The following is a 27950-nucleotide window of genomic DNA, read 5'->3' on the forward strand; positions in this document are numbered from 1 at the left end:
TTAAAAACTTCCATTTGTTGAATATACCGGTACTTAAAAATAAATGATACCGAATTGTTAATTCTGATACTAAGATTACTTTTATCCCAATTTGACAATAAGACCATTTTGATCTGTGGAGACCCACCTTTTAACGCATCTCAATGTTGTACAGTCATACTGATTTGTCTTGAGCGTATCTAATGAAAACGATTTTTAAAATTAGTGTTGTGTGCATCACCTGCCATGATCGATGGAAAATGATTGAATATGTTTCTTATTGAAAACAACTATCTATAAATTATCATTTTACACTATGATCAGTCCTCTTGTTCTAGCATAGTTATTGCTCTCCGAAAAAAGACTGTTTAGGGATGCACTGAAATATTCGTCTCTTAAAAATGTTAATCCACCAGAATCTGTACGCTGGAGGGCAACCATCAATAGATATATGGTTGGTTTTATTCTACTTGATTGTTTCCATTTCTTCAAAATGTCATATATCTGACTATACATATCCTTAAAGTGGTTGTGCATGGTTTCCTCGATACTATTGAAACTGAGTCCTAACTCAATACCAAGCTGTATGACACAGTTTCCTATGTGTTTTGGCAGTCTGTTTAGAACTTCATCGGCAGGAATCTCTTGTAACCGACTGTCTGCAATGTCTGAAATGCCAATTTATGATGAATTAAAGAAATATAGAATGCATTCTGCTGTTGGTTTTTTTTTCTATGGTCGGGTTGTTGTCTCTTTGGTACATTCCCCATTTCCATTCTCAATTTTATTTTATTATTAAGTGCCTCGACTGCAATGTTGTCCTCTTTTTCCCCCTTTCCGCTATTTGTTAATTATATAGTGACTGCTGCAACAACTTATTTTCGTTTTGATTTTTCAGGTTCGCAGACCTCTAAGCCCGAGAGGAATCTTCATGTTATGATAGCTAGAGACATGCAGCTGCACGTTTAAAAACTTAACGACAATTATGTGATGGGTCCGTAGATGTACGTCATGATTTCTGTCCATATCCAACATAACTTCTTTTACACAATATGTTTTTTTTTTTTTTTTAAATCGACATCTTTATTTCTAAACTTATCAGACAAATTCAATTGCACTTTAGAAGCCAAAGTTTGTTCCGTTTTATGTTCACTTCTTTTAAAGGAGTAGGTCCGGTAAGGACCGATTTTGGCCTCAAATTTCAGGTTCATCTGACGAAAGATTTTGACCACTTTTTAAACACTTAAGTGTCTATTTTATTTGAATTAATTAGTTTATGTGAAAGATTTTAACAGATTTAGTCATTAAAAACGATCCGATTCAAGCTCAAACATGAAAAATCTACCTAATATGCCGAAAAATGTCACTTTTCTGATGGTTTTTGGTAAAAATGAAAGTGGCCGCATCCGTGTTCATCCTCAACCTTTATATATGTTATGTTATATCATAAAATACACCTTACATTTCAATATTAAGGATGAACACGAATGCGGCCACTTTCGTTTTACACGAAAACCGTCTAAAATTTAACTAAAATGCGAGAATTATGAGGATTTCAGTAATTTAGCATGACTTAATGGTGCTAGTACCGGATATATGTGCATTGTATTGTCAAAAACCGCCCATATTTATGTAGTAGAAGCATTCTACTGTCCAATAAATAACTAAAGGTTTACATTTTAACAATTTTGTAAAACTGCTATATTTTGGGGCCAAAAAGGGGTCTTACTGAACCTACTCCTTTCTTGATTCAGCAAGAGTACTGTGGTACAATTTATGTCTAAATGGACAAAAGTGTCAATTAAGCGTAACAGTTTTCTTGATTTTAATCTAATAATGCTGAGATCTTTCGTGAAAAATGATTCTATAAGGGTTTTTTTCTTTTTCTGTATAAATATAAGAAACATCGTTCTATTAATAGCAACCAGTAAACAGAAATGAGCTAGATAAGTATAAGATCGAAGATCAATTTGATTTGTGATTGTAATTCGCTGTCAGTAACAGTCTTATTCATACGGAGATTTTGAATACATTACATGGACCGGCGTATATAAGGACGCTCCATAATGTATCATTGTCATTTAGAGATACCCTGTATTCCTTTCCTAAACTATAGTCTTTTAAGATTACACATAATTTCTTTGGATTATTATTTTTTTTTTGTATCATCCGTTTAAATGTCATATACAAGGCCTCAATAAGGGTTATAAAATAGAAATATATAAATTTTCAGTTCCAGACCCGAAATTACAACAGAAGAAACGGTCATCATGTTGACATCGTTCGATTATATTCATTTAACGGATAAAAATCCAGTGTTATGAAAAGAATATGAATGAACTCGGATATTAATTCCAACCAAAATAAGATATAGTTTTCGCTGCGACGTTCAACTTTCACTGGATTTTGTATAAAACCATAAATCATTTAAGTAGTCTACTACTTCCTAACAACTTATTTACAAAACTTACCTATAAGACAGGTATCTTCTCTCACAATCTAAAACAAAATGTTAACTCAAAAGGTATGTGATAAACGTAACCAGTTAAGAATGTTCTAATACCAGTGATAATTGAATGTGTGAAAATGTGAAGTTCTTAAAATCTTTCCAAAAAATAATTACTGGGATCTCGAAGCCGAGATATTAGCAGCCGTTTTGCTTACATATATGTTATGTCTTTGGCGGATAGTCGGAGGCGTAAAGTGTCGATTCCATTCATTTTGAACATTTCGTGGTCTTGCAATAATTAGATAAACTAGAACACACCCGTGATATCGCGGTTCCGTGACTGAATTAAAGTATATAACTATGCGCATGCCTTATTTTAGTATTAGTATTGTCATCTGATAAAGTCATGCCGATTATAAGATACACAGTTTTCTCTGCTTTCAAATCTTTCTGTTTGAACCCGTCGAACTGGAACTTATCAATTATTGATAATATTAATTATTTGGAAAACAAAAGGTCCTGGAATGGAGTATTTTTTAATCAACAGCATTGTCCTATATTAGTTATAAATAAAATTTGACAATTAAGTAGTGTCAACCCTGTGATTATGACCCGTGTAATTACTATATAGCATATCAATCCTGAATACACCGTTTGGTGGTGCGCCTGTCAGATGTGGAACGTACAGATAAGGTAATCGGTAACAGGTGAATATACTATTGGTATCGGTATCGGACTCGACCCGGAACTTCTTAATTATTAGCAATATTAATTACGTGGAAAACAAAAGGGCCTGGAGTGGTGTAATTTTTAATCTACACCTTTGTACTATATTAGTTATATATACACATGGAAAGAAGTATTGCAACACCTTGATTTTTTAAAATTTGAAAAATGAGCCTCTTTTTTTGGATGAAATATAATAAAATATGTGTACAATATTATTGAAACATAGTTTATGATAACATTGGCATTGAAACGAACAAAAAATGTTTGAAAAAAAAATGATTTATATAACCACAATTTTAATACCAAAATGGAGTGTTTTTTGTACCAAAAAATGCATTTTACAACTTTTACTGTAGTCGAACTTTACAATGTCAGACATTTCAAAATTAATCCTTAGATGACTGTTCATATCATGGTTGACCGTTATACGCCAAAGAATTAGTACTTTGTGCGCAGCCTCCATTCAAACGGATAACCGCATCTAAACGTCTTCTGAATCCTGCCATAAATCGACTAATTTGTTGCTAAGGTAGCAGCAACCATTTCTGATGTGGGCATTGTTTATTTCATGATGTGTTTGAACTGGGGTGTCCTTTCACGCACTTTCCGCCCAATAGTGTCCCAAATATGCTCGATATGGTTGAAATCCGGGCTACGATCGTGCCATGGAAGATAAACCGAATTCCATTTGAACATTGAATCTTCCTCCACGATGCTAATTTCCAACTTTGGCGAGCTCTGCACTACATTGTATACGGAAAACTGTGTGTCTGTTCGTTAGCAAAGGTCTCCGAAATGGTCTTATCGCACGATCACCAGTAGCGATGAGTCGATCTCGAACAGTTCTTGTTAAAAAGCTCCTGTATGGCCACCACTCTCTTTTTAGGATTGTCCTGTATGTAATGGGTTTCCTTCTTACCAACCTTCATTATGCTTGATTTTCCTTAGCAAATGGTATAGGGGGTCTTCATTATCTTGAAATGTCTTTAACAGCGTTTATTGCCTGATTTATTCTCAAAACGACTTATAGTGAAATGGTGATGACCAACAATACGTGCAGTTTTTACATCGACATCCCTGCTTCCCTTGTGCTGATAATCTGCCATCTGGCTGCAGTTAAGAGTTGTCAAGGACCCATTATAAGGTGTCAATCACATAACTTTAAAAATTTGGTTATTTAAAGGGTTGAAAACAAAGAGGATAAAAACAACTGTTTTGCTGTTTACGGGTACAGTAGCTGCATGTGCAGATAAAAAAATATTGAGTCGATATTTATTGATTAAACTCAGGTAAACTTAAATAATGTTTAACTAGTTCTATTTTACCAAATTATATCCCAATAAAATGAAAAGTATTTTTTTAATTTCAATTTCAATTTGGTGTTGAAATACTTTTTTCCAACTGTATATAAAGTTGAATTCTTTGATTCGTTGTTTTTACGTGATGACAGCTGACAAATCGGACCTCGTAAGTTTAGTATTATAGATGGGGAATGTGTACAGATGATGCATATCATATAACGTTATAAAGGGACATAATTAAAGAACGTGTAAAGGGATGCCACCCAGTACTTGATCTAAATCGTGTGGTAAAAAGTAGTGTCAATAAGTTTATACACATTTTGTTGAGGCAAACATAAGTAAGAGAACCAAAACGAAAAAAATAGCAATTTTTCAATTTGCAAAGGAACATAACTCTACAACAGTAAAAGTGACATTTCACTTTCAATTCAAATTTTATCTGTATTTTGTGGTAATTAGTAAATTGTATAAGTTTCATAACATTTTATTGAGGCTAACTTATTAAAAAATTATAGAACGGAAACGAACAATTCAGCAATTTTTCCATTTGTAAAGGGGCATGAATCTAGAACGGGTAAATAGACATCACCAAAATTAAAACTTGATCGGTTTTTGTTGCAAACAACATTTTGTATAAGTTTCATAACACTTGGTTGAGACAAACTTAAGTAAGAGAACGGAAACCAACTTCCTCTTAAAGTTTATGTCTCTCCCTCGATTTGAGTCTGTGACCTGGAATTGTTTTTTATGGCGGGGGCATAAAAAATGTCACAAACCTTGCAAAGATAATGTTGCCTGTCAACTTCTATTAAAGCTTTAGAGACTAGCTCCAATTCAACTGACTGAAGCTTTGCCTCTCTCTTCTTCTTCCACTCGTACAATGCCATAAGCTTCTTGCCGACTTCCCCATTTCTGTCATATTGGTATACAACTCCTTCCCATTCCGCAGAAGTCAGCCCTAGGTGAATCAGGAATTGTTCAAACACGCTATCTTCTATTTGTTTCGCTAATCGAACTAAATGTTGATCTTTTGGAGCCAATTTAAGGGCATCACTTTCAAGACCTAAAAATATAGTACAGCTGAAACTATACAGCTACAAATACTTTTCTTTACCCTTTATCTTGACAATAGATTATCAATGGTAAACTTAAAGAAAAAGTTCTGTTTATGTATTTGTTGTGTGTGTAATGTCAGGATGATAGAGAATCTCTGAAATGAGAGGAGGAAAATGTGGACCAACAACAAGCCTGTAAGTAGAATAACTCTCAAAAGGAGTCGTCTGAAAACTTTGGTAGATATAGCTGATTGGTAAATATCTACATTCTGAGCAATTTAACATAAACGAAACGACACATTTTCTTTATCCTTTGTGACTAATCTTTATTTTACCACTTCGATTTATCGTTAGTAAAAACTGATCATCTGTAAACACATATGAAAACTGAATTAAGGATGATTGACATCATTAATTTTTTCAATTAGCCTTGGGATTTCAGAGGAAACTATTGTTGTAAAAGTTTTTGACGGATGACTGACAGAATATACCAAACCAAAGGATTGCACTTTGTGAGTAGACAAATGAGGTGATGCAAGTTTTATCTGCCATAGAGAAATCTTACCTCTACAACTTGTAGAACAAAGTTCATTTTTCTGAAATTTAAAACAAATGAGAAATTCTTGCATTTTGTGTACTACAATATCTAACTAATAAAACAAAGTAATACTCTACTTCTGGATGATTAAAGATTAAGACCAAGGTTGTTCAACAAATATTTGTGGAACAGACATCTATAAAAATTACAAACGTTCTATCTTTCCCAACGAACTTGTGAGAAAGTCCAACACATGCAAAACAATTAAAGATTTCTTGTCATTTTCAGTTAACAATCAATAATTATTAACCGCATACGATCTCACATGACAAATTGTTTCTGACAATTTATGACAATTTCAGTTTCATAATTGTGAATTCCCTTCAGTAGCATTAGAAGCAAATGGATGTCTCAAGTAGGCTGTAAAGGTCATTTTTACAGAGACAGTTTATTTTATTTTTATCGATTACAGTTATATAAGAGAAAGCGCTAAAACTTGTCAAAATCGCCTTATTAAAGACAACAACTTCTTATTTGTTCCAGTTGCTTATATTTTGGTAAATTGTCTATAATCCTGATCGTATATTCAAGTCTTTAAGATAATGTGGAAAAAAAACACGGCATTTAGAATGTATATCACAAATCCCACGCCAGACCAATTACACTCCTTTGAGGTTTATTATAAAAATTAAAGTATAGATTATGCATACTGACGTTCTTTATCATCTTTATAACGTGTTATAATATTCGTTTATTTGTCTATTTTTTTAATATTACTTTTACTGTTTAGGCGGGTTTTTTTTTTGTGATATCCATTTAACGCGACTCTGTTCTTATGTATCCCGTCATACATTGAACGACAAAAATATTCTATTTCTACCTGTGTGACGTCAATCGCGCGATTCTACGTCAAAGTTAATGTTAGTCTAACCATTTCACTGTCAGGGTAAGGATTCGGTCCTAGTACTTAAAATCTTTCAATCCTTTATTGGTGGATTTGACATTAATTTTATTAATAAAATCGTATAAGAAAAAAGCAAGATGAGGTTGTTAAATTTAATGTATGCGTTTTTGTGACTCTTTGTTACATTTGTTTGTTTTAATAGTGATAACACAATGTTGACTGCTGTGTCCCTATTTTTGACATTTTCACCTTTTTGTGTCTGTTTGTTTTGTTCACGCATCGTTTTCAATATAATAAAATTTGATGCGACTGTCAAGCAACAGTTGTTGGCATGACACGGGTTATGTTCTTCTCATATATGTTATGATGGTATGATACTAAACCCCTAACGGGAAGGATTGTGCCTGATGTTCATATGATGAAATCATAATCTTTCAGTCAGTTTAATTGAAGTCTGGAGCTGGCATGTCAATTAACTGCTAGTAGTCTGTTGTTATTTATGTATTATTGTCATTTTGTTTATTTTCTTTGGTTACATCTTCTGACATCAGACTCGGACTTCTCTTGAACTGAATTTTAATGTGCGTATTGTTATGCGTTTACTTTTCTACATTGGGTAGAGGTATAGGGGGAGGGTTGAGATCTCACAAACATGTTTAACCCCGCCGCATTTTTGCGCCTGTCCCAAGTCAGGAGCCTCTGGCCTTTGTTAGTCTTGTATTATTTTAATTTTAGTTTCTTGTGTACAATTTGGAAATTAGTATGGCGTTCATTATCACTGTACTAGTATATATTTGTTTAGGGGCCAGCTGAAGGACGCCTCCGGGTGCGGGAATTTCTCGCTACATTGAAGACCTGTTGGTGACCCTCTGCTGTTGTTTTTTATTTGGTCGGGTTGTTGTCTCTTTGACACATTCCCCATTTCCATTCTCAATTTTATGTTAATGTGTTTGAGCTTTTGATTTTGCCATTTGTTCAAGGACTTTCCGTTTTGATTTTTTCCTCGGAGTTCAGTAAGTTTATGATTTTACTTATATACCTTTTGTTAAACATAAAATGATAGATAATTTTAAAACTACCTTAGTAGGTAGATGTTTTTAAGTTTGATTGCAGGAATATAATCATTTACATTTAACTAAGAATTGATTTTTTTACAATTAACAGTGTCTTACATTTTACTTGTAGTTTAATTCTTATGATGTATTTTTTTAACATCTGCACAAATAATTGATCGAAATAGAAGGGAATACTATGACACATCTAAATCTACACAACTCAAGGTGACGTCATAATAAGAATTGAACGACTAATCAGGTCTTTTTGTTTCAAATGAGGTCAACTTTGATTAAACAAAAGGCCAGAAATTAGTTTGTATGATTTTGTCGATAAACAGTAAAAAGCAGTGTTAAATTATCGAGCACTGGTGCAGGAGAGTCTAAGATTGTTATGAACAAGTTTGATTTCAATTGATTGTAGCTTTTACAAGAGACGACTTTTAAATGGTTACAGGCGGACGACAGATGTTTTAAAATGATGACAAAATCCAAACTGACCTTTGAGAACAAGTAAAAATTTGACGTTGGTTTGAAAGTCTTAAAGAAAATCCTAAGGACAATTGGTCCGTTCGACAATGTAACAGTTACGCTGGAGTAACATATGTTCAATGCAAAACAAACACATAAAAGATGGGACCACATGACCGAGACAAACATGAACAGACGTGGAAGCAGCAAAGGACAGTTCTCGGAATTGGTAAATGTCTTCGGATATGTATTGCACACTAACATTAACTGCTTTACATTTTAGAAACAAAGCATGACATGGTGACGCCTCGAACTAAATTTATATCATTAACACTTGTATTGGCCGATGGCGGTATCAGATTTGTAAAAAAAGTTTTTAGAATATTGATTCAGTAGATTGTTAATGATATTTATTACTTTGTCAAACGATTTTCCGAAATGGTTGAATATTTTTAAAGCAGCCTGTTGACTATGAAGAAAATGAGTGAGACTGCAATTACATAATTTACCTTGTCAAATATCCAGTACATTGGATATTTCGTTAAATGCTTTACTTCGTGCTTACATGTCCATTCTTTCTGTAGTTTAATATCTGACAATGGTACTAGGCAAACATCTCTGTCACAAATCAATCCAACTTTAATGTTGAAAAAGCGGGAGACATCCAGGTTGACTGTAACCTTTCCAAAACTATGAAGGTAAAACTTGAGAGCGCTGGTCAAGGCTAATGTAATACATTCTTGAATACTTGCCGCCAAATCTGGGGATATTAAATGTATTGATTCTGCATTTGTGAGATACACCATGACATGCTGTCCATCAATCAATATACGAAGTTCATTGCGTTCATCAACATTCATCAAAGCTGACTGATAATATAGACAAGGCCGACCATTTTCTTCTTTCAATGGCCACACCACTAACGCTGCGGCAATTAACTTGAACGATAAGGCAGACGGGACAGCTAGATCAGTCATTTCATATGCTATGCATAGTGTTCTATCTCCGAAAACGTCCATGTCGAGAAAGTTTGCTGGAGCTGTAGCTTTGACAAAACAAGGTACCAGGTATTCATTTGCTATAGATTGTTTTTCCGCTTGACGTTTGGGCTCAATTAGAATATCAAGATGAATAAGAACCTGCAGAATGTATTCCTTGTATTTCTCATCAGGCATTATCTCAGTAAATGGCTTCTGATTCCACAGTTGGAAAAGATCACTTTTCTTTATGGAACCACTATCATGAAGATCCTTGTGTATTTTTGCTAGATGTTTTTGCTTTGGCCAGAAACATTCATCTGTGACAAACGACCGCAGAATATTAACCATAGCTGGTGGTTGCAGGACAATGAAATCATCAATTCCAGGAAGGGCAAAATAGAGAATTTTGCCAAGGGAGTGTTGAATTTTTAGAAAGTGTTCAAACTGAATATCATTCAGTACGAAATCGTTGTGTGATTCGTTAAGCAATTTCATTTCCGCTTTGGTCATTAGTTTGACATCACGCGATTTCATTTCGGAAATTACCAACTCTAACGGAACCCAAGCTATGGGCTTCCTCTCTCCCCACGTTGGCTGTTGAAATGCAATTTCAACCAAATGATCTGTAAGATGTTCAATTTCAAGATCTTTTGAATTAGTAGCATTTATAAAAAATACTCTGCCATATACAATGTGTTTGCTATGTTTATGGATGCTAAACATTTTTGTCAGTTCCTCTGTATACTCTTTTGTTTTTCGTTTCAGTTCTTTCTGAAAATATACGAAATTTTGGAGGGTAAAAGAGCATCTCTCTGTCAAGCTATTTAGGAAATTGTAAGTGCCATATCAAAGAGACTATTCTACAGTAACAATGGTTTGGCTTTTACTGCTTAGAAACTACGTTTTAAGATACTCATCTATGAAAAAATTGTCAATTTAAGGAGACTTGTTCAATTTTTGCTACAACATATGGTATTTACACGGCAATGTGTCAAAGAGATGCATTTTCTATAAAGACACAAAAACTGTACAAAGCATTCAGTTGGTGGGGTTAATTGTCGTGAAATTTTATACAATTACAATCTTTTGATGAGTTGAATGTGTGGTTTTATTGACTTTTGAAAAACTGATATTCACTGCGGCCAACGGCCGTAGTGAGTATTATTTTTACAAAAGTCAATACAACCACATATTCACCGAAACAAAAGACAGTAATTGTTTAATTCCATATTCCGAGAGAAATATTTACCAAAATGAAATTTACAACAAACGTTTTTACCTTAATTCTGCATGTAAAATCACACGACGTTTTGCGCGGTGAATAAACTTTTTCAGCAGGGGAATATGCTTTTTATTCAAGATCCAGTCTATATAGAAAACCATATGAAATTTCTAACAATATGGAATAATATAATCAATGGGATAAGAATAAAGATAAATAAGAATGGGATTTTGAATAAATAAGAATATTCACCTGCGGAAAAAGTATATTTACCGCGCAAAACGTCGCGTGTTTTTCGTGTATCATTATGGTAACAAACGTTTGACGTACAATTGGTTTTGATAAATAACTTCCAATACATACATTTCTCATAGAATATGGAATAAAATCAATTACTGTCTTTTGTTTCGGTAAATATGTGGTTTAATTGACTTTTGAAAAAAATATATTCACTTCGGCCGATGGCATCAGTGAAGATCAATTTTGAAAAAGTCAATCAAACCACATATTTACCTCATTAAAGGCAGTAAATGTATAATATCTCTTTTTGGGAGCCGTTGGTCTCGTAATTCTTTTTTATCGGTTTCGACACCTGAGACAGACGTAATTGTCACTATTTTTAATATGACGACCTATTATCGTCAACCAGTATAATCACAATATACCTATCTTTAGCGCAAACGCAGTCCAGAAAATTGGCTGTTCCGCGTTACGTCCCTTTTAAACGACCTACTTTCTATTTTATCACACAAAAAAATGAATTCATTTGTAAAACAAATATGGTAAAATAATAAATTAATAAAAACTTCATTATTATTTTTGTTATTTTTTGGTATGTATGTACCAATCGTCTGTTGCATGCTAAAGGAAAATCAAAGCAAGCTTGAAATGATGTATTCTGCAACTAGCTGTGTTTTTCCTAAATATAGTAACACTGATATTGTGTGCAATGTCAATTTCATCTTGGAACACTTTTTCTACTATCAAGGGTTCATTAAGGGATGAAATGTGAACCAAGTTAAACAGTTTTAAAAATAGCTTCTATTAATGCATTACTTAAGGTTTCAGTATAAAAACAATAACAGATCGATGGCATCAAAATATAATTTTTGTTTGTAATTGGCACAAAACTGGGGAAGTGCTCGGTAAAAGCTCCAAAGTTTCTCAGCCTCATAATAAAAAAAGAAATTTCTGACATTAACCTTATATTGTATATGTACGAATTGTAAAACATAAAAAGGATTTGTAAGTTCATTTATCATTATACTGTATAAGTTGACTGACTAGAATTATTAAAATTGTTAACAAATATTATTTAACATGAATTCATTATATTTCAATATTTTACTATGCCAATCAAAGAAAAATATTTATTTGGTTGCAACGAAAAAAATTTGGGCGAACTTTTCAACAACGTATGACAGACTTACTCCTTAAAAAAAATAAACATTATGAAACTAGACAACAATTGAATAAAATAAAAATCAGATGAACGTGTACACTCTTACAATATTCAAGAATTTCTTTTTTTTTAATTCTGTTTTTAAATACGTAAAACGAAACATCTAAACAGTATAATGTGTGTAAAGGGTTTTCACGGTTAACAAAAGCACCGTAATTGTCATATGATAATCAAAATAATTCATGGCAGCCATATATTTGTTTTCTTTTAACCATGGGTTGGGCATTTATATTCCTATTTAACACCACGCTTACACTCGGGATAAAGTAAACACATATAAACGCCCAACCCATGGTTAGATGAAAACAAACTACGGCTGCCAAGGACAAGAAATATTTATTAAGTAAATCAATACGAATAAAGCGCGCACAAATTCATCTTAAATATATACAAATTAAAAAACAATGTGATAACATAAGTATTGCATTGTTCACTTGATTTGATACACCTTTTTGATATTGCCACATTGTAAATTGTACAAATAGTAATAATTTTTTATTAGAAACTGATCTTTAAACGTTTCGTTAATAGACTCAAATCAACAAATAAAGGTAACAGAAATATGTCACTGTTCCAAATTCATAAATCGTTTGAGAGAAAACAATTCAGGATTACAAACTCAAACAAAGGGAAACACAGCAACTATAAAAGGAAAATAATGAAACAACAGAAACACTGAAATGCATCAAAAAACAAACGACAATACAAAATACATACAAACGAACTATTAGATAACAACTGCCATTTTCCCGTCTTCGTACAGGATATTTGAAGAACAAAAATGGCGAGATGAATTTGGTTTTGTGGCTAGCCAAACCTCGCGACTTTATGGCAATGTTACACATACCGCTAAAATGACAACATAACACATGAATACAGTACAAATAAATGCAAGAACATTCAGAACAGAGAAATACACAATTAAATAATATAATAGTACATTTCGACATCTTAACCACAGAATAAAACTAAATACTTTAAATAATTTAAGACAGTACACATAGAACATCGTACCCTCTCTTCTGTGATCAGAAGACGTTTTTATATGCAACTGCAAACACATAACCATAAATAGATTGATTCCTTGAGAAGCCGAATTTCGACATCTGAATAAGTCCATGAGTAATAGGGTACCGATATAAATATTATACGATAATTCACCGCATCTGCCAATACATTAAATAAAGTTGCATTCCACAAAAGTGTAACATTATTATAAGTGCCGATATAAAAGTAACAAACTAAAAAGTATATATACATTGCATATCTTAATATACAAACCTAGCTCGTTTATGGAACACTATTTAGTTTGATGAATAACAGTTATTTGGGACTTATAAGAAGAAAAGACGCATCTCTCAAGTGGGTTAACAGCTTTTTAAAATAATTATCATATATAAAAAAATGTGCAAACTTAACTTACCAGCCATTGAAATCGTTTCTTTCATTCCATGTTAAATTTTGTACCCAAAAGAGTGTCGAAAATATATTGTAGTTTTTTTGTATAACTTCTGTTGTATCTGTTTGTTTCGCCTTATTAAATGTTTATAACTCAGTATCGAAATAGCTAGAACAAAGTTTAACTTTTTTAGAATGTCCAAGTATTTAATTGCATAATTTTTTTTTGGTACAAAAATATTAACAAACATCTTTGAAATAGTCGCTATGAGAAGCAGCGAATACTATCATTGGCATTTTGTCATCACTGTCACCACAATATGCAAGGATTGAATTGACCCAATGAGTAAGTATTGCTGAAATAAAGTAGAAGCAAATAAAAAAAAACCGGGAAAATATTTTATCAATATACTGCCTCAAATGATCTTACAGTTGATGATGGAAGTTTAAGCCTCGGTCACACCTTACCGGATAGCTCGAACGGACGCCTAACGGATAACTTTTTTTCAATCCGTTCATGTCCGTTCTTATCCGTTAGACGTCCGTCCATATCCGTTGCATGTCCGTTAAGCGTACGTTTTATCCGTGGACGTCCGTTCTGTCCGGTGGAAAATTTGGGGCATGTTCAAAACTTTGAACGGACGTCCAACGGATAAAATGTCCGTTGAACGCCCGTTAGGCGTCCGTTTTGTACGGTACTCGTCCGTTTCTTTTCCGTTTTGTATCCGTTACGTGTCCATTATACAATCGTTGGAGGTCTGGAAGATAAATTCACCAACGGGCTTCTACCGGACGTTTAACGGATAAAACGGATGTTGAACGGATGAGAAACGGACTTCTACCGGACGTAAAACGGATAAAACGGACGATGAACGGATCTGAAACGGATAAATGCAAATTGAAAATCTCGCGTCAGAAATGCCAATTATTGGTATGTCAGATTTCTTAAGGTTCATGAATTCTTATTATTCATAATCGATCTTAGAGTATAGGCACGTCTTCACAATGAAGCAGTTCTTATTCAGGCCAGACACTGCCCTGTGGCGAAATTTTGAAGAACAAACCAAAAAGCAGTTACACAGAAACATTTTGAATATTTATGCGATTTACATGTATTATTATTGTCGCCTTTGCTTTTTCCGTATATCTTGTTCATCCGTTTTATCCGGTACGTTTGCGTTAAGTGTCCGTTTTATGCGTTACTCGTCCGTTGGATGTACGTTCGACATCCATTCTGTCCGGTACGTGTCCGTTTCTCGTACGTTGCATATCCGGTGTGTGTCCGTTATGCATCCGTTACACGTCCGTTTTATTCGGTCATCACATCAACGAACTCCCAACGGATAACAATTTAGTCAACGGACAACTTTTCTTTTCATCCGTTAGGCGTCCGTTCGTGCTATCCGGTAAGGTGTGACCGAGGCTTTATGGAAGAACATTCTTTATAAATGAGTTGAATTATCAAGACAAATCATGAATTTAGCAGTTGTTTCCTAAAAAAATATGAAAATTATAAACTTTAACATCTACAAGATATTTTCTATTTAAAGTTGTTTTAAATATCTTTGAATATTTCAGTAACGTCTAGATATCAAATATCTTTTTTGATAATACATTACAATAATGTTGTTAAACGTACATGCCGCTGTGAAATTGCCATGTGGGTATTCCTTCAGTGGTTCATATAAACCTGTGCTTCCATCAAATATTAAGACAAAAGTTCCTTTGTGCTGAATAAATAATTGATGAGTCATATCGAATGACCTTTGACCACCAAAGTCTACAAGGTCAGATGGAGCAATTTCCATTTTAAATTTCCCCTTTTTAAGCTGTTTTAAGACGTCTTTATGGATAGATACACCTGTATAATGTGATTTTTGCCGCCGTTGTGATATTTTCCTGTGTTCATCTTCCGGTTTACTGACTTCTTGTTGTTTTAATTTCGTTGTATCATTTATCTCTGTTACAGTTGAAATGTCTGCATTGATAAAATCTGCTGTATGCATTTGAGTTGCGTTTGGCTGTACTGTATTCACATGATCAACTCGATAAGCACTAGAAATATCGTGTGTTACTGAAGTATCTTCAATGATTAAATTTGGCTTTCCACGCAACAGTTTCAAAATAATTTCATTTTTACCTAAAATACATCGTACAGTGTAATTCAATCAGTAACAACAACACATATTCAAATAATGTAAAACTACGTAAATGAGTTAACGAGAATCAGATGAAATTAAATGTATTTTATGAACATATATGACAAATACGCTAATGATATAAGACATTTTAAAGAAATGACACCAGAAACCGAACAAGCAACGAAAACAAAAAACTTCTAAGGGAAACATTACAGAAGGGAGTTGTACCCTTAGCTGCTGTAGAATTACACTCAAAATTTGCAATTTATAAAAGTATTATTCAAATCATGAATTATTTTTAACCTGGTAATAATTTGATGTCAAGTAACACTAGTTGAATTACAAAAAAAAATGTTAATGAATTCTAATGCAATAATTTTGTATCGAAGTATATTGTTGGGCGTTATCCGCAATTTACCTGTTTTACACATGTTTTTTAACTAACCCAAATAATTCAGTCCCTACCCGAAATCGATCTCTCCTATATGCGAGGGCCTGACGCGAAAAAAAAATCCTCACGTATCCTCCATTTTGATTGGTGCCGTGTAGAAGAGGTGCCAAATAAACAATCAGCTCAATTGTATCGAGATATAGGTAAATACCGAGCTAATTCCGAATGAAATAATCCTAATTGAGCGGAATATAACGACTGAACTATTCGCGTTAGTTTGTAACTGAACGAAAGTGATATTCGAAATTCATGAATTAATTGTCCAGTATGTGAATTATAAAGTAGTCACATTTTAACCTGAACATAATATTTGAAAACAAATAAATAGAAAATATAGTAAAAGAAAAAGAAAACTCTGTGTTTGGTTTACATATTACTCATTAATAGTGCCCTTATCAAACAATGTGTATACCAATTAAATAAGAATGTTGAATTGGAAAATCAAAATGTCAAAAGAATGTTGTGCCAATCCCAGCTATGACTGGAGAACTAGTTTCAGAGTAATACAACCTGATATCGGCACTCGAATAATTATAATAGTTTATCGTATAAATAAAAGGTTTCTTTTTTGTTTTACTTTATACATTTACATAATAGTCAAATTCAATATTTCTTACCTTCTTGTAAAGGTATCATTTTCCTTTTGCTCAGCAAAATACCATTTCTTCCAAAGTAAATTATCAAACCATCTGTGGAGCGCCATTTGGTTACAACTTTTTCGCCTATCAAGATGCTCGCCAAACTACTCTTGCCGGAATTACACGGACCCGCCAAAAAAACTCTATTTTCGTAAGATTCAAATGTTCCCTTAGAAATGAGCTTTATAAATTCCTTTTCATCGCTCATTCCAGGAAACGGAAAATCTGTGAAAATAGTTTTACATTAGATGGCTCTTGAATCGAACAAGGGTAGAATAAATACTAGAGTAAACAAATTTAACTAAATATATTTATTCAAAATAGCAATTCAAAGATATCGGGAAGATGGTATAGGTTGTAATCAAAATTATAAAATCATAACTTTTTTAAGTCTATATTTTTATTTTCAATCAAACCTTAATACTTACAAAACTTCTTCTAAAGTATTAACACCGAATAATACTTGATTGACGATTTACTTTTTTTCAATGAGTAAGAAGATTTGTAAAACTAGTGGAGTAGATACTGGTCCAATCTTTAGTAATGTGTGAAATGTTTTATTGTTGTTAGTCTTTTCGTTGTTATGTTTTTCCCACGATGTTGTCTGTTGTTTTTGACTTAATATAGGTTTTTCCCCCATATCAGTTACGACTTTATTTGAAATTCTCAAGTATTTAATTTAATTTATTTTAAAAACAGAATATTGTAGACGAAACACACGTAAATAAAGGCAACAATAGTATACCGCTGTTCAAAACTCATAAATCCATGGCCAAAAAACAAAATCGGGGTAACAAACTAAAACCGAGGAAAACGCATTAAATATAAGAGAACAACGACACAACACTAAAATGTAACACACACAGAAACGGACCAAGCATCAGACAAAATCCCACGAGAATAACAAATATAACATCAAAACCAAATACATGAATTTGGGATAGACAAGTACCGTGACACGTCTTATCGCAATGTGAAATTACACTCAAAAATAAGAGAAAACAAACGACGCAACGTTAAAATGTAACATACACAGAAACGAACAATAATATATTCTTGACTTGGTACAGGACATTTTTAAAGGAAAAATGGTGGGTTGAACCTGGTTTTGTGGCATGCCAAACCTCGCACTTTAATGGCAATGTTGAATATAACATTGAAATGACAACATAATATTACAGGACTACAATACAAATAAATAGGAGAACGTATTAGACAAAGAAACACATGATTAATGAATAACAAAAAGCATCAGGTTTAAAATTCAATATGTCAAAAACGCGCCTCGTCCACACAAGACCCACTAGTGACGCCCAGATATAAAAGATCGAAAGCGAAAAAAAGTACGAAGTTGTACAGCACTGAAGATCAAAAGTTGAAAAAGGCTGTGTCAAATACGGCTATGTTTTTATGCTTGGGATAAGAACATCCTTATTATTTAGAACAATTAATGCTATTGCAAACAGTAAATTTTATCAAATGAATATAACAGATATACATAATGAAACTGAAGTATTAACTCATTACAGAAAACAAACACGAATACATAATGCAATGACCAACACAGAATAGACACACCCGACTCCAGGCCAGGCCTCAACGAGTTTAATCAAAACACTTTAACGTTTATTTCTAAAGGTATTGAATTAGTTTTCTATCCATAAGAGAAATGCATAATTACATCTTAACTTTGTATTAACATATACGACGTCTATTAAACTTATCATTATAATGGTTTTTGGTGTTTGCATTTCTATTTCAAAGTGAATCTTTGATTTGAAAAAAAACTTTTTGAAATTATCAATGAAAAACGTTGTTTATACAATAGGTTGTATATCGACAATTAGCAACTCCGCCAAATGAAAGTAAAATGTCTTTCTCTTTAAAGTCTACATTATTGTGTCTTAAAAGTGTGTTTGCAGAAATCATTATATAACTTAATAAACACACTCAGCTTAAAAACAGAAGATTCATTTATTAGTCATACACTTACGTTTGGTTGGCGTGTTTGAGGCTGAATTGACTGATTTTGTCTTTGTTTTACTCTTAAAATCCTGTATACAGTACAAGAACAAAAATATCAAAGTGTAATATATATACAAATTATTGATCAAAAAGCAATAAGTAAAACAACAACAAAAAAGAACATCACAGAAAATTCAAAAAGGGAAGTCCCTTATCAAATGGCAAAATCAAAAACTCAAAGTTAACACATCACACGAACGGGAAACAACTGTCATATTCATGACTTGGTGCATGCATTTCGTATGTAGAAAATGATGGATTAAACCACAGCTGGTTTTATATCTACTGATGTACATGACTATTAAGTAACATGAACTTGTTCACAGTAAAACATAATAGCAATTCGACGCGAAATTAAATTGAAGTATTATAAATACTACTTTCTTAGCGATTACGATCAAAATTAGATATTTAAAAAACCAACAAGTATCCAACTTATACTGGCAACCGATTTTGTTGGTTAATGTCAACCTTAACTTGCTTGTGAAGGGAGATTACTTACTATTTCTAATGAAACGGTAGAAGTGGTTTACATTTATTTTTTACCTTAAAGCCTCCGAAAAATCTTGGCAACTACCGACGATCCAAAATTACCTGTCACCTAGGTAGCAAGATTTATAGTAAATCGTCTCGTCATAACACTTTTCTGGTTTAACGATTGTAACGAAAAGATTTCATGCGTAAATCATTGTTTCTAATTTGAAAAAAAGCAATACAAAAAAACCTTTACAACCTGAAAAACTCGTATGGTAGGTGCAATACATAAACTCATACGCCAAAATTTAAATATTTTGAATGACATTTATCATTTATTTGTACTATTTTGGCCAGTAATACGCATCGAAATATTTTGGACAATTTAAACCTCCGCTAACTTTCTACCTCTAGCTCTTATACAGCATACCTCCTTATCTATGCATTTCATCTAAGTAAGACTACTTTACAGTATTCATATATTGTAATAGATTGGGGCCGTACTCTGATGATTATCGTACCTTGTCCTTTGTTTCGTCCTAATATACACGGAACAATTGCCTCTTTTAGACAAACAAGCATAAACCAATCAATCATATATAATAAATGCGATGTATTATGTTTCCTTCTATACCTCATGATATAGGAAATATTACCTGAATCAGTGTTTGCACCTGTTCGTGTCTATATTTTACTGCCAGATCATATGGTGTCTTTCCCTAAGATTATGAATATTATATACGCTAATTTCACTACATGAAAATACAGTTTTTCATTTGACCTAAACTTTCTAATTACAAATAACGTAATTACACGAATACAAACGTATCAACTCAATAAAAGATAATTGTGCGTTTGATAAATGTTACAATATGGAATATTCCTTTTAACGATTGTCATTTAAATCGACAAACAATCAATGAATAGTGAAACTTTTTATTTTTTCTAAAATTAAAGACGCATCAAAAACTTGTAGTCAGTTCAAATATACGTTACAGGCTTGTGCAGTATACATCATTGAAATTTGTTGCATTGAATCATCAAATATGGCTTACTGTTTTATCTTTTTTCTTCTTCTTTGCACCTCCTTCTAAAAGAGTCTGAACAGTAGTCACGCTTCCATTAATAGCTGCACGGTGAAGAGCAGTTTGCCCCTATATTGATTAAATAAATATTAAATCTTCATTATGATTGAACTAATGTTGAAAGCCTTAATTATGAATGTTGAACTACAAGTATCATAGAAACGTAACATCGATGTTCTCTGAACAAGAGGTCAAGGTCAGATGAATGATGCCTAAATAGACATGTGAAACTTACATTTATTTCATACACAAAATGTAGTTGACATATTGCTTATAGTACCCGTATGTGAAATACAAACTTGACCATGCAAACTTCACTGATTCATGAAATGAAGCCGAGGTCGGGTGAACTCTACCTGACACACATGTAGACTTTGCAAGGCACCACCATACAAAATATCGTTATCCTATTCAAGGATGGGACAATTGAAAATGTAATCAATTAAGTGTAATTCATTACAATTTTCAATGTAATTCAATGCAATGTCTAATTGAGCATTTTGTTTAATAACATGTAATGGTAATTAATAACAATGAAAAAAAAACATGTAATGCTAAATTACTTTTGAATTACATTTGAATTACATGTACTTTTAAGGTGCTAATGATAAGAAATTATGTTAATATAAATATTATTTATTTGACATACAGATATATTTTCTAAATAGTCTTATAACTTAAAAAAAAAGAATGTGTCCATAGTACACGGATGCCCCACTCGCGCTATCATTTTACATGTTCAGTAGACCTTGAAATTGGGGTCAATACTTTAATTTGGCTTTTAAATTAGAAAGATCATATCATGGGGAACATGTGTACTAAGTTTCAAGTTGATTGGACTTCAACTTCATCAAAAACTACCTTGACCAAAAACTTAAACCTGAAGCGGGACGAACAGACGCACGAACGAACGAACGGACGAACGGACGCACAGACCAGAAAACATAATGCCCCTCTACTATCGTAGGTGGGGCATAAAAAGTAATAATTATGTATCGGTGTTGTTCATTATTTGAAGAAAGATTTTCATCTAAATAGATTGATAACATGTTTATACATACCATCAATATATGAATGGTTAAACAAATGTGTCAATCGTTCTTAGACAGTTCATTTAGAATTTTAAATCACTGCACACAATCATTTTGTCAAATTATTATACACAAAAGGATTATAGAAATTAAAAAAAAAACAGCCTAGGGACAAAGCCACTACTACATGTATTTTATCTAATTGGCAAAATATTGCTTATATTTAGACATTATCATTTTTTGTAATAAAATTATTTTCAATATTGTGACAAGCATACTTTTTAATATTTGTAGAGTAAAAAACTTTATTTATATTAATATGTTTAAATAAATGGCTTCATTTATGAGTTGTCAAAACACCCCTTAATGTATTGGCATGTTTATAGGAAAACATTCTCTCTTCTATCAACACACCTTACGATCAAGCAATACCTGCCATATCAGCTCCTGCCGAAACAAAGTGTTCAGACCAGAGAGATGCCGACTAAATGAAAAAAACCCATTAAAAATACTAATGATGATCAAATGCAATGCTAAAACTATGTTTTAAGGAAATTAACAACGTCTTCATAGGTAAAATAGCGATTAACAGATTATCATTGGTCATCTCAACTCGATTGCTTTTTTTCACTTCCGCCGTACCTGCTCAAGCGAGAAAAGTTGAGATAACCAACGATAATCTATAAGTACAATCGTGTAATGAATGAGAAAAACTTGAACTATAAAAGATACATAAACATTTATAGAATACCAACTGAAATATCACGTTGATTGACAATAGCATCATGCAATAAAAGTAGCTGAACAACATCTGAGTGACCTCCACTTGCAGCATATTGTAAAGCAGAGACATTCTAAAACAGAAGAATTTATATTATGACGAATTTACTAAATATCCATTCGACTAATGTTAGCCATAAAAAACATAATTATACATGTAAAAGTCAAATCTATGTTCACTAAAGTCTGTGTCCTTTTTACCTTATAACACTCAAATATGTGGCTCGTTCTTTGCTCAAATCAGTGTACTTTGTAAAATGTGGCGTCATTCAAATCTATGCTCTTTGGTTTCAACTTACATTTATATAACCATTTGTCCATCAGCGCTTGTTACGAACATGGAAAGCACAGATACAGTGCAGCTATCTTATTTATTGAGCTTATTGTATTGACCCCCCCCCCCTTCTAGTCTTTTACATCTTACTTCATGATATCAATTACTTATTAATATAGGAAATGCAATCATTTAAATTTATATGTATTGTCTTTGTTTTACAAGTTTATAATGTTGAAATATATAAACCTATTTATAAGCAAACAAACATCAGACCATTACTCCTTACTGACCAGCAGACGCTCTACACAACTCTGCTAGATAAAGATATTACAAGAGAAAATTTATGACACTTGTATATTTAAAAAAAAAGAATTGTAATACATGTATGATAGGACAGGACTTGATAAAATAGACACACATTTAAGAGAAGAAAAGGCGTAGATTTACGAAGCTATTGATTCAATGAGAGTAAGGTAAGATATTGGAAGAATGGAAATGGATTTGTGGCTGGACATGTGTTTGACCCTAACATATACAGACGGTAGATTAAGTGCTTGACAGATACTTCTAATCGGGATTTGCTAGTCTTCAGATATGATGATATGAAAAAAAAAAATAAGTCAGTCTCGTTAACAGTTTGTTCAATTTAATTCAAGTGATTTTCGGTTATTAACGGTTATCAACAAATCACGAAAGTCTATTCATATATCAAAGATGCCATTTTAAAGCCTAACGGACTTACAAACATATCGGCGCAATCCACATTTGCATTCTTTCGAAGAAGTAACTCGACCATCGGTAACAATCCAGCTCCAGCTGATCGATGCAAGGCAGTGCATTGCTATAATAACATAAAAGTGACATATATTTAACTAAAACATTTTTAATAAATTTGATTTTAGGGTAAGTAAATCTGTTTACCAATGAAAAGTAGGAACGGGCACATTGAAAATACAAAACCAAAAAGAGATTTATTTTCACTTCGTATTGGTACATGCTTTTACTAATTATTAATTAAACAATTTTAAGACAGCTTAGGAATACGTATTGGAACGCTTAATATAAAAAAAATCCACTTTCGAATTCTTTTCTCTTCTAAATATGTGGTAAAGTGGTAATTTAATCAACATTCGAAGAAATATATAGAGGAAACAAAGGCGTATAACTCTAAATTCTAATACAATAATTTTGTATTAACGGAACATTCTCAGGAGCTAGAAACTACCGGTGTTCACGTTTGACATCGGATAGATACATATGATGTCACCTAGTTAAGGTGCCAAAGAAGATAACATCATTTTGAGGAATTATCTTTTAATAAATGTTTTTACAGAAATAACAAAATGAAATGATTTGAGTTGTTTTGTTTTGCATTTGAAAAAAAAGTATTGTATTTGAAGATGTGTGGACGTCCATCGATAGTTTTACCGTCAAAAATATTCCTTTACATATCTCTGTCATGCTTCACCGGGAAAAATTTATTTGCGGAAGTTTATAAACTACTGATTGCTCCTCGCAAAGCTTCAAATACAACACACAGCAGATGTCAAATCCATCAAAATCATGTTATGAACCATGAAATTGCATTCAAATTTTAAAATAATGTGTCAAGAGAAAAAAGGGACGAAAAGTAAATAAATTGACATGAGGGAAAAATCTGTGTAAAGTAACTTACAGGCGGATATAAAATAATTGATAGTGAAACTTTTATTAAACGTTTTTTCAACTAAAACTTGGTGAACGCTTGAAGAACACGTATTTCAATCAATCAATCTGTTTTTAAAAGGGTACGGAGTGCTTCAAGTACTATAGTAACGTCAGGCATGTTTTTGTGTTTTTCAGGGGAACAGAGTGTTTTGTTTTGATTTTTTTTTTAATTTCAAATCATTATAATATTAATTATATTTATTACTTTTTATCCAAAAGAAATGAAACAAAAATTTAGAATCAATTGTTAAGACAACATTTTAACGTATTTCTATTTAAATCACATTCATTTTGATAGGAAAAATAATAGTAAGTCTAATACAGAAGAATGCTTTTCTCAGGCTGATAAAAAACATTTGTGGGAAATAGTAACCCAGTTCTCATTAGGTAAAATTTACCCCCGGTATCAAAATGGCTCAGACACGCGAAGCAATGAATGTGTTTTTTAATTTAATAGATGCTTGTGTGCCTTTTTGTAAATGATTGTTTGTTTTGAGATGGTAGCACAGTGATGACTGCTGTACACACATTTGACTTTTGTTTATTACCACTGTTTTGTTCGCGTATCGTTGTAAATATAACGCAATGTGACTGTAATATAAGTGAGAGGTCTAACGCTATAAAACCAGGTTCAATCTACCATTTTCTACATTTGAAAATGCCTGTACCAAGTCAGGAATATGACAGTTTTTGTCCATCCGTTTGATGTGTTTTGTCATTTGATTTTGCCATTTGATTAGGGATTTTACGATTGAATTTTCCTCGGAGTTCAGTATTTTTGTGATTAAACTTTTTACTTTCAACTGATCCCAAAAATATATGGGTTCAATACACTTTTCTTGAAATTGGGGAGATAGGTAGCTACTTTCAGTTTCAAAATTTCACTTCTGGTATATATATATGGTACGTTTCTTCTCACTGGTTCCAACTTGTACATAAAAAAAGGTATTAAAGTAAAATCACAAAAATACTGAACTTCAAGGAAAATTCGAAACGGAAAGTCCCTAATTAAAGGCAAAATCAACTGATAAAACACATCAAACGAATAGAGAACAGTCATATTCCTGACTTGGTATAGGCATTTTCAAATGTAGAAAATGGCGGATTGAACCTGGTTTTATAGCGCTAGACTCTCGCTTGTATGACAGTCGCATCAAATTCCATTATATTTACAACGAGGCGTGAACAAAACAGACGTAATAGGTAAAATTGTTTAAATAGGGGTATATCAGTCATCACTGTGTCATAATATTAATTAACACAAACAAACAAATATTTAACAAAGAAGCACAAAAAGAATCTATCAAATTTAACAACCATATTCATTGCTTACTTATATATGTATTTTAAATCAACCTATAAAGGATTAATTAGTCCTGTGACTAAATGGCAAGGTTCACATCAATTCTAGGGAACAGTTGCGTGTTTGACGTTAGAAAGTAAACGTCACACAGGAAGAAATATAAAATATTTTTGTCGTTCAAAGTATTTTAAATACTATAATTTCACATGGGGAATGGTGTTATACAGGCTTGAAAAATCAAAAGTTTTGATAGAACTAATTTCAGCAAAAGACCGAGATTGAAAATACATAGGCTTGTTACTTTAATATGGACATTTTGTTTCTAGCATGATCTTATTTTCAATATCCTGTGGATGTAAAGAACAATTTAGTAGAGATTTTCTTACAGTTTCGATTACGTGTGCGAACGAGTAGTTCTCACTAGAAAGAAAAATAGTGAGAAAAAAAGTCTCACAAGGAAAATTGTTTTGTTAAGCGAAGCCACTTTTAAAAGCGTGTAAACTGTTGGATATCAAATACCAAATAACTAAGCGACATCTTGCGAAACATCAAAACAGTGCAATTGAAAATCAATTGGCGGAAGAAAAAGAAATAGTCAGAAAAAAAAGTCTAAGGAAGAGTGAGTACTTTATAATTAGAAAAAATTTAAACGCCTACCAATAAAAAGAAGAAATACCTATTAATGTTCTGAACGAAAGAAGAAAAAACGAAATGCCTACTAATAAATATAATCCAACCAAAAGCAATTGATTATATTTATTCGGGATGTAAAACGAAATGATGTTATGCATTGGTGAAACCTTCATGTCAAACAGTATTTTTTGTTCTCATGTAATACACAGTTACTTTTGTATAGGTACTATTTCTGTCCCAAAATTCTTAAGTACTGAAAATCTACTTTTAATATTCAGTAATATTTTGTTACTTTAGAATTATTGTACAATCTAGGTACCTGTATTTTACAGTACTTGATTTGAACTTTTTTTTAAAGTTTGTCTTTTTCAAATCTCTTAAAGTTATGATTTTCCAACTTGGAATATTGTGATCACTGTTGGGTTTTTTTCTTAATCAAAATTTTTAAGTACAAATCAAGTACTGTTTAATACGGGTACCTAAATTTCACATTAACTTTAAAACAGAGAAATAATACTAAATATTAAAAGTAAATTTCCAGTACTACAGATTTTAAGTATAGAAATACTACCTATGCAAAAATAGTTGTGTAATAACGAGATTGAAACCTTACGCTGTTATCTTTGCAATTGACAGAAATCCCATTTTCAATCCCATCTTCTATCTTTTTTAGATCACCAGATTCAGCACATTCTAAAAAAATCTGGAATAGAAAATAGATTGTTAATGAAACACATCTAATTTTACGAATCAAAAGAGGAGGAGATATCAATCAAAAACCTTCAGTCGAAAAAAAAGAAATAATAAAAGCGCAAATGATTGAACAATCAAACGGCAAAAAGAGAAAGATGAGCCATTAATGCATATAAAAAAAACCACATGGAAATAATCAAAAACTATCATCTTACACGGATTGTTTTCCGAATAGTCACATAAACACATTTTTTTGGGGGTCTACTATTCTCTCGATCAGAGTAGTAACAAAATATTATCAAGAAAAGTACAATTCAAAACATTCGTTCGAAAAGCATTACTGACAACGAAAACACTGGAACACAGGTACGAAAAAAAGTTAAATAAAACTTAATAACTTGAATTTAAGTAATTTAAGCTTACCATAAGTCATTTAACATTAAGCAAACTCGATACCGTATAGTTAGCTAGATGAGGACCAAGGATGATAAAATGTGAAAAAATGCAAACGAAAAAACAGACTGATTTATTCCAAAACAGTCTAATAAAAAGTTAACTCCTTATAGAGCTTTTCAATAAGCTTACATACGTATCTAATAACAACGGTTATTGTCATCCTACGATTTAACTTCAATACATCGCTCTAGTTCATACTAAGTATTCCAAGACTAAAAATAAAATAACACAAAAACCGAACTCCGAGGCAATTCAAAACAGAAAATCGCAAAAAAAAATTACAAAATCAAAAGCGTAAACACATCAACGAATGGACAACAACTGTCATATTCCTGACTTGGTACAGAAATTTTCTAATGAAGAAACCGGTGGGTTAACCTAGTACAATACAATTCCATTACATAGACAACAATTTGTGAACAAAAAAAACATACATGTACATAATAGGCAAAAATGTCGGAAAATAAGGAACAGCAGTCAACAATGTGTTATCATGTTTATCGCTGTCAACAAAGAAAAACAAAAAGGCATTTATACAAAGCTCAATAGCAAAAACGAAAGATAAGAATACAAAAAAATACCATTGACGGGTTTATAAGTACCGAACCATGTTTATTAGATATTACCAAATATGAACTACACAGTAAAAGTAACAAGACAATTACAATTAAAACCAAGGAGTAACAATTTACAAAGACTAATAAAAGAGGACTTTT

The 27950-nt window shown here is 32.3% G+C and overlaps 1 protein-coding gene across 1 annotated transcript; it reads right to left on the reverse strand.

Moving 5' to 3' along the window:
• LOC143082742 (uncharacterized) lies at window positions 1-26783 on the reverse strand. The gene is made up of 14 exons (XM_076258578.1): window positions 26699-26783; window positions 23185-23283; window positions 22141-22239; window positions 20325-20423; window positions 19926-19988; window positions 18764-18824; window positions 16750-16995; window positions 15180-15680; window positions 13790-13896; window positions 8988-10229; window positions 6079-6109; window positions 5235-5521; window positions 2451-2478; window positions 1-647 (listed from the first exon to the last, which is right to left on the reverse strand). The coding sequence occupies exons 2-14, from the start codon at window positions 23236-23238 to the stop codon at window positions 289-291; spliced, it is 3177 nt and encodes a 1058-aa protein (XP_076114693.1). The 5' UTR covers window positions 23239-23283; window positions 26699-26783; the 3' UTR covers window positions 1-288.
• Window positions 26784-27950: the final 1167 nt, after the last annotated feature.

This window comes from Mytilus galloprovincialis, chromosome 7 (genome assembly GCF_965363235.1).
Source record: "Mytilus galloprovincialis chromosome 7, xbMytGall1.hap1.1, whole genome shotgun sequence".
NCBI lineage: Eukaryota > Metazoa > Mollusca > Bivalvia > Mytilida > Mytilidae > Mytilus > Mytilus galloprovincialis.